At 39.5% G+C, this 14,925-nt stretch overlaps 1 protein-coding gene across 3 annotated transcripts in view; it reads right to left on the minus strand.

Annotated features, from left to right (window-relative positions):
- Positions 1-14,925, minus strand: part of LOC126480911 (centromere-associated protein E-like) — a 588,622-nt gene that overhangs the window by 176,385 nt on the left and 397,312 nt on the right. For all 3 annotated transcript variants that reach the window (XM_050104316.1, XM_050104317.1, XM_050104318.1), the window contains exons 16-18: positions 9,659-9,718; positions 5,983-6,081; positions 5,791-5,901 (exon numbers count right to left, since the gene is read on the minus strand). In XM_050104316.1, coding sequence (XP_049960273.1) covers positions 5,791-5,901; positions 5,983-6,081; positions 9,659-9,718 — 270 coding nt within the window. The remainder of the gene's footprint in view (positions 1-5,790; positions 5,902-5,982; positions 6,082-9,658; positions 9,719-14,925) is intronic.

Here is a 14,925-nt window from a genome sequence, read left to right on the forward strand (position 1 = left end):
AAGGCACTATTTATAAAGCTTATCGTTGATAATCAATATCAGTTTATAATGCACTGGTGTACAGATTATTAGATAGTAGAAAGCATGTAGAGAGTTTTCATATTGAGCCATTGCTTGAGTAAGGACCATTAAGAAAGATCACATCTTAATAGTTCCTGTACTGTTTCTACCTACTAAAGTCCTGCATTTTCCATGTCTCTTTGTCAGCCTGCAATAATTTATTTTACATTCCTCTTCTTTTTCATTAATTGTCTCCTTTCCATTTACTAGCTTCATTTCTTCCCTTTTTATTTTTTATTCCCATTTGAAAATTATTTTTTAAATGTCAATGAACTTTGAAAAACAACTACTGCATCACAGTATTCTGCAATTTTTATCTCATTTCTATTGTAATTGTAGTTCCAACTGCTATGCTACACTTCAGGTATCACCTAATACATTGTGTCACTGAACTTCCATTCTTTCAATAATTAAACATTTTGTAATTTCCCTTTACTGGTTTCCATTCCTGTTTCCATACCTGTTACTTGGACTTCCTGTGTGTCATTCACATATGGAGCATGGGAAGAACAATTATTTAAATACCTCTGTGCTTGCTGTAATTAATCTAATCTTATCTTCATTATCCCTAAGTGAATATAATAGAGGGAAACATTCCATGTGGGAAAAATATATCTAAAAAGAAAGATGATGAAACTTACCAAACAAAAGCGCTGGCAGGTCGATAGACACACAAACAAACACAAACATACACACAAAATTCTAGCTTTCGCAACCAATGGTTGCCTCGTCAGGAAAGAGGGAAGGAGAAGGAAAGACAAAAGGATATGGGTTTTAAGGGAGAGGGTAAGGAGTCATTCCAATCCCGGGAGCGGAAAGACTTACCTTAGGGGGAAAAAGGACAGGTATACACTCGCACACACACACATATCCATCCTTTACAAATGTCTGCTTGTGTCTGTGTATGTGTGGATGGATATGTGTGTGTGTGCGAGTGTATACCTGTCCTTTTTCCCCCTAAGGTAAGTCTTTCCGCTCCCGGGATTGGAATGACTCCTTACCCTCTCCCTTAAAACCCATATCCTTTTGTCTTTCCTTCTCCTTCCCTCTTTCCTGACGAGGCAACCATTGGTTGCGAAAGCTAGAATTTTGTGTGTATGTTTGTGTTTGTTTGTGTGTCTATCGACCTGCCAGCGCTTTTGTTTGGTAAGTTTCATCATCTTTCTTTTTAGATATATTTATCCCTAAGTGAGCAATATGAACTGCATCGTAGTATATTCCTTGAGTGATCACTTAAAGACGGTTCTTGAAACTTTCTGAGTAGACTTTCTCAGGATAGTTTCAGTCAGTTTCCAAGAGCCTAGCAGTTCAGTTCTTTAAATATCTCTATGACACTCTCCCATGGTTCAAACAAACATGTGACCATTCCTGATGTCCTTCTCTGTACACATTCAGTATCCCCCTTTAGTCTGGGTATGAGTCCCACACACTTAAGCAGTATACCAGAATGGACCACATGAGTAATTTTTAAGCAGTCTCCTTTGTAGACAAATTGCATTTCCCTAGTATTCTACCAAAAACCCAAAGCCTGCTACCTGCTTTACTCATGCCTGAGCCTTTGTGATCATTCTATTTCATGTCTCTACTATTCGTTACACCCAGGTATTTGTATGAGTTCACCAGTTTCAGTGATGACTCACTGTGTTCATGTTTGTACAATATTATGGATGGAATAATGACAATATTATGAAAAGAATATATTGTTACTCACCATATGGTGGAAATGATGTGTTGCAGACAGGTAATAATAAAACCAGTAAGCCAGAGACGGTGGTCACATGTGTGAGAGTTGCATTTACATGAATGTGTGTGTGTGTGTGTGTGTGTGTGTGTGTGTGTGTGTGTGTGTGTGTGTGAAGCAAGTTGGCAGTCTTTGCACCACTTTGAAATCTTACCAGGGCCTTACTGAACAGTTGTGCAACTTTGTCCACACTGTACTTCAGTACAGACCACACCACCATCTGTGAAAAGTTTGAGGTTACTGTTAATATTATCTGCAAGGTTATTACTATAGGGAGTCCCAGGAGGAATGGTCAACACTCAGGAGTATGAGAGAAATCATGATTCAAAGCAAAAAGTCTAGTAAACACGGGCTCTAAAATCCATACCTAAGAACTATGAGCACTTCGTCATTTTCAATACTATGAAATAAATCTCTTCTACTGCAATGTCTTTGCTTTTCATACTTTGAGACATGATATTATGGACTAAAACAAGAAAATAATGTCCAGTAATGGTGGATTCCAAAGCACATACCTTAAGAGCTGTGAGCACTTGTTCAAACTCTCTACTGTGAAACTCATCTCTTCTAGTGAACAGGTGTTCATAGCTCTTAAGGTAGGCATTTTAAAGCCCATGCTTACTAGACCATTGTTTCTTGTTTTGGTCCAAACTATTCTGTACCAATATATGGAAAGCAAAGAGCTTGCAGTTGAAGAGATTTGGTTCATGATATCAAAGATGAAGAAGTGCTCATAGCTCTTAATTTATGCTTTGTAGAGTCCATATCTAACAGATATTTTTGTTTTGAATGATAGTTCCTGTCATATCCCTGAATAATATCTATTCCTCCTTGGACATCGAGTTTGTAATACGAACAGCAAGGGACCAACACTCTTCCCCGGGGTACACCTGTTGATTACTCTTCATCCAAGATACCATGCTGTGTCCTCCCTACCAAGAATTCCTCAATCTAGTCATAAACCTCTTCATATAGGTGACAATATCATATCAATATAATAGAGGGAAACATTCCACATGGGAAAAATATATTTAAAAACAAAGATGATGTGACTTACCATACGAAAGCGCTGGCAGGTTGATAGAAACACAAACAGACACATACATACACACAAAATTCAAGCTTTCGCAACAAACTGTTGCCTCATCAGGAAAGAGGGAAGGAGAGGGAAAGACGAAAGGAAGTGGGTTTTAAGGGAGAGGGTAAGGAGTCATTCCAATCCCGGGAGTGGAAAGTCTTTCCGCTCCCGGGATTGGAATGACTCCTTACCCTCTCCCTTAAAACCCACTTCCTTTCATCTTTCCCTCTCCTTCCCTCTTTCCTGATGAGAGTCTTTCCACTCCCGGGATTGGAATGACTCCTTACCCTCTCCCTTAAAACCCACTTCCTTTAGTCTTTCCCTCTCCTTCCCTCTTTCCTGATGAGGCAACAATTTGTTGCGAAAGCTTGAATTTTGTGTGTATGTATGTGTCTGTTTGTGTTTCTATCGACCTGCCAGTGCTTTTGTATGGTAAGTCGCATCATCTTTGTTTCTAAATATATGACAATATCATATTTTTGATAAAAACTGTAGGTTTGTTACTGAGTCAAATCCTTTTCATAAACAGAAAAGTACTGCATCTACCAATTCTTAGGTCGATGGCTTTCGGGATGTCATGTGAGAGAAGTGTAAGTTGGGTTTGACACGGTCTATATCTTCAAAATCCATGCTGGTTCACTTGGAGGAGGGTTCTGTGTTTGAGATACCTCATTATGATTGAGCTCAGGGCATGCTGTACTATTCTACAACAAATGGATGTCAGCAATACTGGTCAGTAGCTCTGTGGATCACTTCTGCTACGCTTCATGCAGAAAGGTTTGACCTGTGCTTTCTTCCCTTTCTTCCAGCTATCAGGTATGGGTTTTCACTTGAGGGGGTGTAGCACAGATTATAGTTAAAAGAGGGGATAATTCAGCTGTAAACTGGCATATAATCTGATAGAGATTCCCCTGGGACTTAGTTCAGTTTTAACCATTTCAGCTGTTTCTCAATGCCACTGATGCTAATATCTACTTTACTCATCTTTTCAGTAGTATAGGGATAAAATAAGGGCAATACTCCTGAGCTTTTCTTTGAAAAGAAACATTTGAGAACAGAGTTAAGTATTTCTGCTTTTGCTTTGCTAATATCAGTTTCAGCTCCTGTTTTGTCCATCAGTGAATGGACAGTAACTATGGTGCCACCAACAGCATTTACATACAACAGAATTTCTTTGAGTTTTGTGAAAGATCTCTTCACAGTACTCTGTTACTGTACTCATAGAAGACTTCGTTCATTTCTGTGCTGATTGCCAAATGCATTTCATTCAGCATCTCTCTATGCTTTGTTTTGTTCTTATTATGCAGGAGTCTCTGTTTCTCTAGAAGTTTTTTACATAGAAGTATTTTACATAGACTATGTACCATGGAGGATCCCTCCCATTATGAACTGTTCTACTGGATTCATATCTTTTCAGTGCATGGTCAACCACTCTTTCAAACTTGAGCCCTAGTTCTCCTTCATGCCAATGTCCTGAGCTTAAAGTTTCAAGCTCATTATTGTGATACAACACTACTGCTTTTTGTCTAGTTTTCTAAACATATAAATCTTTCTACTCGTTTTGGTTGCCCTTTGTACTTTGGTGTTCATTGTTCCTATAACTGCCTCAAGATCACTGATACCAGTTTCAATATATAAATCCTCAGAGAGGTCATATCTGTTTGTTGCCATTAGATTTAATATATTTTCATCATGAGTGGGGTTCTGAACTACCTGTTCTAGGTGGTTTGCAGAGAAGGCATTTAATAGTGTTTCATAGGATGTCTTGTCATGCCCACCACTAACAAAACAATAACTATCCCAAGTGACTGTGTAGTGGCATAAAGTTTCCTCCAGTGACTACAGAATGATTAGAGAACTTACAAACAAGTGAACAGAGGTTTTCTCTAAAAGTTTTGGTTACATCAGGAGGTGAGTCTGGTGGTCAACAGAAGTGTCCTACTATAATTTTATGCCCATCTTTGACACTGAATCAGGCCCAAATGATCTCACATGCAGCTGCAATTTCTATCTCAGTGGATTTGAGTTCCTTGTCTACTGCAACAATTACACTACCTCCATTTCCCACTTCCATATCCTTTGAGTAAATGATTAAATTTTCCCCAAAGATCTCACTACTGCCAACTTCAGATTTCAACCAGCTTTATTTGCATAGAATTATGTGGGCTTCAGTGCTTTTTAGGAGCACTTCAAGCTCTGGCACTTTGCTGCAAATGCTTCAGTAGTTACTCGTTATGATTTTAATACTCCCACTTTTGGAAGGAATTTCTTTGAAACTTACACTGATACTTCTGATTTTCCTAAGCTACCATTACCTGTACTGGATGGAGAGCCACTCAAACCAGAAAACTTGTGTGTGTACCCCACACACAGTCAGCCTCTGCATAACCATCTCTACATCTACATCATCGGCAAGATACTGCCTGCATACACACAGCGAGATTTTCTACTGTTTGTCTTCATACTTGCCGAACTCTACTTTGGCCAACAAGGTTGCTGTATCTCTCCCTAATCGAGAACATTTGCAGCATGATGGTAAGGATTTTGATGACCTAATGCACCAATTGCAAAGAATTTGGCACAATATCCCTCAGGAGGACATCCAACATTTCTGTCAATCAATGCCAAGCCAAATAACATGAGGACCATGAGGACCAGAGGTTGAGCAACAGGTTACTGACCTGCTCAATTTGTGAAGCTCTTTCTCTTGAATAATCATGCAATTTTTCTGAAATTGTAATCATTTGTTTGTGTCTACATTTACATCACATCTACTGATTTCCATCCCATTCAGATAATTCCTCTTAGAATGTATATTTTAGATAAGACATAACACATAATTTTTTTAGTTAATGTTGGATAAAACTTTAAGTAAATTAAGCAAATATTCTAAGTCAGACACTTCACTGACCTCTGAATCTCTTCTCTGTAATTGGTTCTGAAGTTTGTTAATCTCTGCATTTAAATTCTTAATCTCAGCTGCCAACACTATATTGTTCTGGTCTGATATTTCCTTCAGTTGCTGTAATGAACAATTAATTAAATATTATCAATGAACATTTCTCTAACTCAGAAAAAAAGCATAGAGAGAATCAGTGCTTACCGACATAAGACTAACTTCATACTGAAACTTTCTGTTATTTTCTTCAATCTTTTCGTATTTCTCTTCAGTTTCATCAAGCGAGTTTTGTATTTCAGAGACCTAGAGCAATAAGTACCAGATTTAAAAATGTTTCACATACTCTCATAGTTACTACGGAGGAACAGGAAAACTGTTAAACTATGGAATGAATGACAAAAAGTATGTGCTTATTAAATAGAGGGACATCAGACTATGAGCCAAGAATAAATTAATCATGCTAACAGCAGTACTGGTTTAATTGTAATTTCATACTTCACATATTCGTACTAACTCTTCAGCTTTGGTAAGAGATATGAAATGCTGCTAAAAGACTGCGATTTGGTGCATAGAAACAGGTCACTTTTAAGCATAAATAAACAATATAATACATACTAACAAATAGACACTCACATACTACCATCTGTACCGCAATGACAGTGACTGTTGATAGGTGATTGCTCATGCAGATCCTACATAATGATACCAACCAAACTCAGAACAATTAACTATCTCTGCTGCCCATCAGCATCAGAGAAGACAATGTCAGATACTTATTTCTTTTATCTGCCTGAGCAAATGTTTATGCAACAAAGATCCTATCATTTACATTGAGTTCCCTTACAGTGCCCTTGCACACCCACTCTGCCCTCCATATACCACATCACTTCTTTCAACCTCCATAACATCCACTGTTTCTGAACACCATATCTAGACTCCCAGTACTATTGTTAACCAGTACCAAAATAAAACTGACTCTTGCAGAAGCCTTATTCTTGTCAACATGCTTCAGCTTCAGAACCCACCCAGGTACAAGAATGATAGACCAGTAAATGACCTAACTTCCTTTACCTGTTTCTTTCAATGGAAGTGTTTATATGCAGTCCACCCTATTGCCTTCAGACAGTTAAAGATACATGTATAATCTTATCCAAAAACAGTTCTAACCTGTTCTAACCTCCCTCCAACCATGATGCTATGTCCCTTTCCACCCACCCACTCCTTGCAACCTTCTAGGAATTTCTCCCCTCCAATCTGATTTCAAATTCCTTACCCAAATTCCTTCATAGTGAGTTCAACATCATGGCCTTGAAATGAACATGTATTCATCATATTAAAACTATACTGATGTTATTCTTCTTCCTGCAGCAAAGGTTTCACCACCATTGCCATGACCATATGAATACAAGTACACACCAACCACTCTCAATTTCTCAGATGGCTATTCAAAAATCTTTATTCACATGCACCAACCACTGACAGTTCTTCCATTAAGAGTTGCCATCCATTCCTCATCCCTCCCCCTTAGCGTTGGTACCAGTGAGGCTTCGTCTGCAGTGCAATGCAGAACCAAGCAAAACATACCAACAATATTGGGAATACCACTAGATACAGAAAATATCCAACCAGCTAGTCCAGAAACAGGTTTTCCATCCTGTCTCTTCCTGTGAAACCTACAAATGTCAGTCATAACTGTGGACAAGTAACTGACTAATACTTCTTTCACCACCCAGGCACTGTAAAACACAACCGAGTACAATGGTAGGGCTTCATCTACCTCACACTATTCCCTAAAACAAAATATGTCCCCCCCCCCTCCACCAAAGTTCTATCCACACCACCCAAAGTAATATAATGTCACCCAACTAACCAACAAGATATCCTTCTCCATCTGTATTGCAATCAGGCTCCCACAGCACACTAATCATTTCTATTTGAATGATCTTTGAAACCCACCCCCTACCTCCTACTGCTAACTAATCCCAAGAATCTCTTAGCCTATAGAATTTTGTATGCTAGTTATGTAATAAATACTTTGTAGCATTCTACACTTTGAAGGCAACAAAAGTTTTGTCTACACCCATGACTGGTTACTCACAAAATGCAGTTACTGTAAATTTCAACATACAGATGGTTAAAATGCTCCACATCAAAAATAAAATGATTTCAACTGGTGATTTAGTACAATATGGATCCCCCAATCCTTCCCTGTAACCCAAGGCCCAAGACTTCTACAGTCTAGCATATCAAGTTTCCTTGTCGAAATCTTGTGCACTCTCTTTCTCATACTTGAACATTCTTGTTGCTATCTCTTTCCTGAACAGTTTGGTATTGCATTCTCCACACACCACAGATGCAGGGAAAGTGCTCTGTAGTTGGCATGAACTATTGCCCATAAACAGTCAGTGTAACCACAGGAACTGGCGTGTGTGTGTGTGTGTGTGTGTGTGTGTGTGTGTGTGTGTGTGTGTGTTTTAAGGTATCTGTGTGGTTGTGTAGGTACATGTCTCCTCTTAAAGCAGAAGAAGACTGGTAGATGATTTTATGTAACACAGATCAATCAGCTATACGTGAGTGGTTGCCTTTCCCAATTTTTGTGTACCTTTTTTTACATTTATGATGTGCAACAATTCACATGACATATTTTACAACCAAATAATAATGAAATGGCAGTTTGAAGGTGTCGAGATCGAAAGTAATAAAATATATTATTAAATGCCTTAATTACAGAAAACAGCATGAAAATCACAAACAGAACAGCAACACTAAAGATGCTTTCAATGTACTACTAATGAACAAGTCACTTAGTATAGAACAGAAGAAAATAATTTGTCAAGAAATTAATCCAGATTATGCTTGTATATAGATACGAAAGTTCTTAGAAATGATTGAAATGCAGCTTTGCAGAAAACTCATAAAAACCTGATGAACAGGAAGAAAAATCAATGAAGATAAATTGAAAGAGATTAATGAGAAAAGAAACTTCATAGCAACAATCTAACACAGAAAAACAAAACATTATGAATATTTATGCAGATGAGTAAGTTTCAAAAAGTATTGGAAGGAAATACTTATGGGAAAGAATAACAAGGGAAAGTCAAGAAAGAAAATAGTCAAAGATATATTGGAAGTAACAAACTGTCAACATTTTCAAGAAATGAAGAGGACAGCACAAAATAGTGGATAGTGTTTGCAGTGACATGGCATAGCCTTATAAGGCAACGTAGGTATTATTTTTCAAAGAAAACTGTTACCTATATTCGTAGCAACTGAGACTTCATTACAATAAACTAGTACTTGTCAAGCTGCTTTACAATGAACATTGTTACTTGCCATGCAGCTAACAGGAATTTTCAGTATCTGAATTTAGGTAATCACATTATTTGTAGAAGAAATACCTAATGAGGCATGTTTTCAATGTTCTTTTGAATCAGTTATAATTCCCAATTTCTTGTTTATGTTAGGTGGGAGACTGCTGAATAACTTTGAACCAAAGTACCAGTACATAACTTCACTCCAGCCACGACAGAAGGAGGTAGTCTATATGGAAAAATCATTTTTGTGTCTTTTAGTGTGTATGGGAACTGAAAAAAGTGAAAAGTAAACACAAGATACAAACTAGCCCCTTGTATAACAATCAGTGACAACCTCATAAAAATACTGAAAGACATTGTGAAGAACTACAGTTAATGCAGAAAAAGAAGAAAAGTACTGAAACCAGGATGGTATTTCTTTCTAAAAAAATTATTTGTTAGTAAAAGGGACAAATTTCCACTGAACGAGAAATCTGTAAGTTTCAACCTTACACATGTTTACAGTTAACAGCTATAAGAACTGAGAAAAATTAAACATGATATTACACTATTAAAAACACATATACCTTTCTTTCTAGTTTTTCTATGGTTTGTTCTAGTTTCTTATTTTCCTGCTTCAACTCCTCCTGAAAAAAATGATGTGCCATTAACATCAGATATTGAATTTATTGACACTAAAAAAAAATTTCTTCTGTGTAGTACATACTGTTGGAAAATGATGTCACATTTGTAGTCCCTCCTCTTACAGCTACCATAAAGAATTGTTTCCTTCAAAATTAAAAACAACATTGTCTGCATGTTGTCAAACAATGCAGAGACTGTGGGGGATATGACAGACTCAAATCAATAAGAATCTAGAGTGAAAACTGTAACATTACAAAGAGAGCAATTGTTATGAGATTGGATCCCTCTCATTCTGGGGTCTGACTAATCAGCCCTGTGTTCTAGCATTCCCCATCCTGTCCAAAAACTAGCAAAGCTTTTTTTGTATATTTGTATATTGGTAGTATTTAGAATTTCAACTCCTGAAGGCGTATACTGCCAGTCATTTTGTCCCTTTGCAAATTTTATAGCTTTCTCAAACAAATTTTTTTTGGCAGAATCCATAGTGATCACACATATCAGTGACAAAGTCATTACATACTGAGCATGAGATGAGATTTAACAAAGATGAATAAAAAAACAACAGTCTTGGAAAAGAATCTTCATAGTGTTCACTTTACATGATTTATGGAAATAACAGTAAGCCTAAATCAAAACGGCTGGATGGGAATTTCAATCCTGTCACAGGAAAATAAAGGCACAGTGCCTTAACCACACCATCAACTTACTTTGTGAAACAAATAGGGTCAACAGACAAGCAATTTTAAAAATATTGTTGGATCTTACATTTAATGGTTTTCTTTAGTACAGTAAAATCTAGATTTATATGGATAAAAGTTATTTAGTTAAAAGTATACACTAATAAAACACATAACTTCTATCAACAATGATCTGTATTTGTTTCCAAGAGTAGCCACATTGACTCAGAATTTTAGTACAGCATGTAATACTTCTAGAACTGTTTAATTACTGTGTCTGATAATTTTGTGTGATAATTTTGTCTGTGTTCTTCCTGTTTCAGCAAATGGTAAATGAACACTTGTACACTCCTGGAAATGGAAAAAAGAACACATTGACACCGGTGTGTCAGACCCACCATACTTGCTCCGGACACTGCGAGAGGGCTGTACAAGCAATGATCACCCGCACGGCACAGCGGACACACCAGGAACCGCGGTGTTGGCCGTCGAATGGCGCTAGCTGCGCAGCATTTGTGCACCGCCGCCGTCAGTGTCAGCCAGTTTGCCGTGGCATTCGGAGCTCCATCGCAGTCTTTAACACTGGTAGCATGCCACGACAGCGTGGATGTGAACCGTATGTGCAGTTGACGGACTTTGAGTGAGGGCGTATAGTGGGCATGCGGGAGGCCGGGTGGACGTACCGCCGAATTGCTCAACACGTGGGACGTGAGGTCTCCACAGTACATCGATGTTGTCGCCAGTGGTCGGCGGAAGGTGCACGTGCCCGTCGACCTGGGACCGGACCGCAGCGACGCACGGATGCACACCAAGACCGTAGGATCCTACGCAGTGCCGTAGGGGACCGCACCGCCACTTCCCAGCAAATTAGGGACACTGTTGATCCTGGGGTATTGGCGAGGACCATTCGCAACCATCTCCATGAAGCTGGGCTACGGTCCCGCACACCGTTAGGCCGTCTTCCGCTCACGCCCCAACATCGTGCAGCCCACCTCCAGTGGTGTCGCGACAGGTGTGAATGGAGGGACGAATGGAGATGTGTCGTCTTCAGCGATGAGAGTCGCTTCTGCCTTGGTGCCAATGATGGTCGTATGCGTGTTTGGCGCCGTGCAGGTGAGTGCCACAATCAGGACTGCATACGACCGAGGCACACAGGGCCAACACCCGGCATCATGGTGTGGGGAGCGATCTCCTACACTGGCCGTACACCACTGGTGATCGTCGAGGGGACACTGAATAGTGCACGGTACATCCAAACCGTCATCGAACCCATCGTTCTACCATTCCTAGACCGGCAAGGGAACTTGCTGTTCCAACAGGACAATGCACGTCCGCATGTATCCCGTGCCACCCAACGTGCTCTAGAAGGTGTAAGTCAACTACCCTGGCCAGCAAGATCTCCGGATCTGTCCCCCATTGAGCATGTTTGGGACTGGATGAAGCGTCGTCTCACGCGGTCTGCACGTCCAGCACGAACGCTGGTCCAACTGAGGCGCCAGGTGGAAATGGCATGGCAAGCCGTTCCACAGGACTACATCCAGCATCTCTACGATCGCCTCCATGGGAGAATAGCAGCCTGCATTGCTGCGAAAGGTGGATATACACTGTACTAGTACCGACATTGTGCATGCTCTGTTGCCTGTGTCTATGTGCCTGTGGTTCTGTCAGTGTGATCATGTGATGTATCTGACCCCAGGAATGTGACATAAAGTTTCCCCTTCCTGGGACAATGAATTCACGGTGTTCTTCTTTCAATTTCCAGGAGTGTATTATATCGTAAATATTACTGGTATCCTTTATTCACTTTAATGTGCAGCAAAACAGTATCAAGTTAACAGGTGTCAAAGTTACTAAGCAGAAAAGATTCATTATTTCAGTCTCTCGCACACAGAGTTAATTATACAGGGTGATTCAAAAAGAATACCACAACTTTAGGAATTTAAAACTCTGCAACGACAGAAGGCAGAGTTAAGCACTATCTCTCGGCGAATTAAGGGAGCTATAAAGTTTCATTTAGTTGTACATTTGTTCGCTTGAGGTGCTGTTGACTAGGCATCAGCGTCAGTTGATGCTAAGATGGCGACCGCTCAACAGAAAGCTTTTTGTGTTATTGAGTACGGCAGAAGTGAATCGACGACAGTTGTTCAGCGTGCATTTCGGACAAAGTATGGTGTTAAACCTCCTGATAGGTGGTGTATTAAACGTTGGTATAAACAGTTTACAGAGAATGGGTGTTTGTGCAAAGGGAAAAGTTCTGGACGGCCGAGAACGAGTGATGAAAATGTAGCACGCATCCAGCAAGCATTTGTTCGCAGCCCAGGAAAATCGACTCGCAGAGCTAGCAGAGAGCTGCAAATTCCACAATCAACTGTATGGAGAGTCCTACGAAAAAGGTTAGTTATGAAACCTTATCGTCTGAAATTGGTTCAAGCACTGTCTGCAGCTGAGAAGATTAAAAGAATCAATTTCTGTGATTTTATCCTTGCTCAAATGGAAACAGATGAATCTTTCGTTTCAAAGATTGTGTTTAGTGATGAAGCAACTTTCCACACTAACGGGAAAGTCAACCGTCACAATGTCTGTATATGGGGCACTGAGAATCCGCGGGAAACAACTCAGTATGAACGTGACTTGCCTAAGGTGAACGTTTTCTGTGCCATTTCAGCCAATAAAGTTTTTGGTCCCTTTTTCTTTGAAGGTGCTACTGTAACTGGACTACAGTATCTGGAGATGTTAGAGAATTGGCTGTTCCCTCAGCTCGAACAAGAAGCACAACAATTCATATTTCAGCAGGATGGAGCGCCACCACATTGGCACTTATCTGTCCGTAACTACCTGAACGTCAGCTACCCGAGGCGATGGATCGGCCGCCAGGCAGCCCATGACAGAGCACTTCATCACTGGCCTCCAAGAAGCCCTGATCTTACCCCCTGCGATTTTTTCTTATGGGGTATGTTAAGGATATGGTGTTTCGGCCACCTCTCCCAGCCACCATTGATGATTTGAAACGAGAAATAACAGCAGCTATCCAAACTGTTATGCCTGATATGCTACAGAGAGTGTGGAACGAGTTGGAGTATCGGGTTGATATTGCTCGAGTGTCTGGAGGGGGCCATATTGAACATCTCTGATCTTGTTTTTGAGTGAAAAAAAAACTTTTTAAATACTCTTTGTAATGATGTATAACAGAAGGTTATATTATGTTTCTTTCATTAAATACACATTTTTAAAGTTGTGGTATTCTTTTTGAATCACCCTGTACATCATCATAAAAATATAACAGAATATTTAGAATGAGACTATATTCAATATATTATAGATTATTATACCTAGAGTCAGCTACACACAATGAAAAAAATATCACCAAAAATTAACAAACAAGTTCAAGACTCAAAACAGTAAAAAAACTATATATTTCAATGTGCGAAATGAGAAACTACACAATATCCTATTGAAAGCTACTACAAATCTCAGATATATCAATACAAAATATGATCACTGATGAAGAGGAGGAGAGAAAAATAATAGTAAATTATTAATAGAACAACTAAAATAGACAATTATCTGTGTCAGTCATTTTAGAAGAAGAAGAAGAAGAAGAAAAGGAAAAGAGCCCTCAAAATTAAACTTTATCAAAATTAAATAATTTCGTGGCAGATATATTTTATTATTATCGATCCATTTAATAACACAATACTTCCTTTACTAAAATGTACAAAAGGGTGTGATTTTCCAAAGTAAAATTTCATCAGTTCCATCCAACCACAACCTACTCCAGTCCAGTCCCAAATGTAACCTACCCCATCAAAGGCAGGGCTACCTGTGAAACCAGTCATGAGATCTCCAAACTAAGCTGCAACCACTGCGCTGCACTATAAGTGGGCATGACAATCCACAAGCTGTCTGTCCACATGAATGGCCATTCACAAACTGTGGCCAAGAAACAACTTGACCAACTTGTTGCTGGGCATTCATTTCATGACTTTTCCCACATATTTGGGTGTATTTTTGTGAAATTTTTTGGACATAATTCAATGTTATTTACAATTTTTTTTAGTTTTATTTCCCACCGCCATGGATACTTAATCCTTCCATCTGCATCAATACAGAAAAGTTTCCTTATCCCTAGCCAGAACCCAGTCCCACATACTGGTCCTGCATTTTTACTTGACTCATGGAAGCCCCCCAAATGGCCTTACCACCAAATTATCCATCTCCAGCTGCCAAACTTCCTTCTACAATGACCTCCATCTGTTCAGATTTCACCAGTCCTTAGCCCTCACCAGCATAGTCCTGCAAAACCTTACCAATCAGGCCCAAACCTCTTTGCAATACCTCCTCTCCATCCACGAAATTCTCCTACCATGCAATCCCAAATTCCTGGATCCCATCACACACACTGAAACTCTTGCCTTCCAGGAACTAGAGCAACATGCATAACACCACCTCAAACAACTCTGCACCCTGGTCACTTCCTAATCCCGCCTTGGGCTACCAATACCTCTGCAACAACCTCCAAACTTCCCCCACAT

Source organism: Schistocerca serialis, chromosome 5 (genome assembly GCF_023864345.2).
Source record: "Schistocerca serialis cubense isolate TAMUIC-IGC-003099 chromosome 5, iqSchSeri2.2, whole genome shotgun sequence".
NCBI lineage: Eukaryota > Metazoa > Arthropoda > Insecta > Orthoptera > Acrididae > Schistocerca > Schistocerca serialis.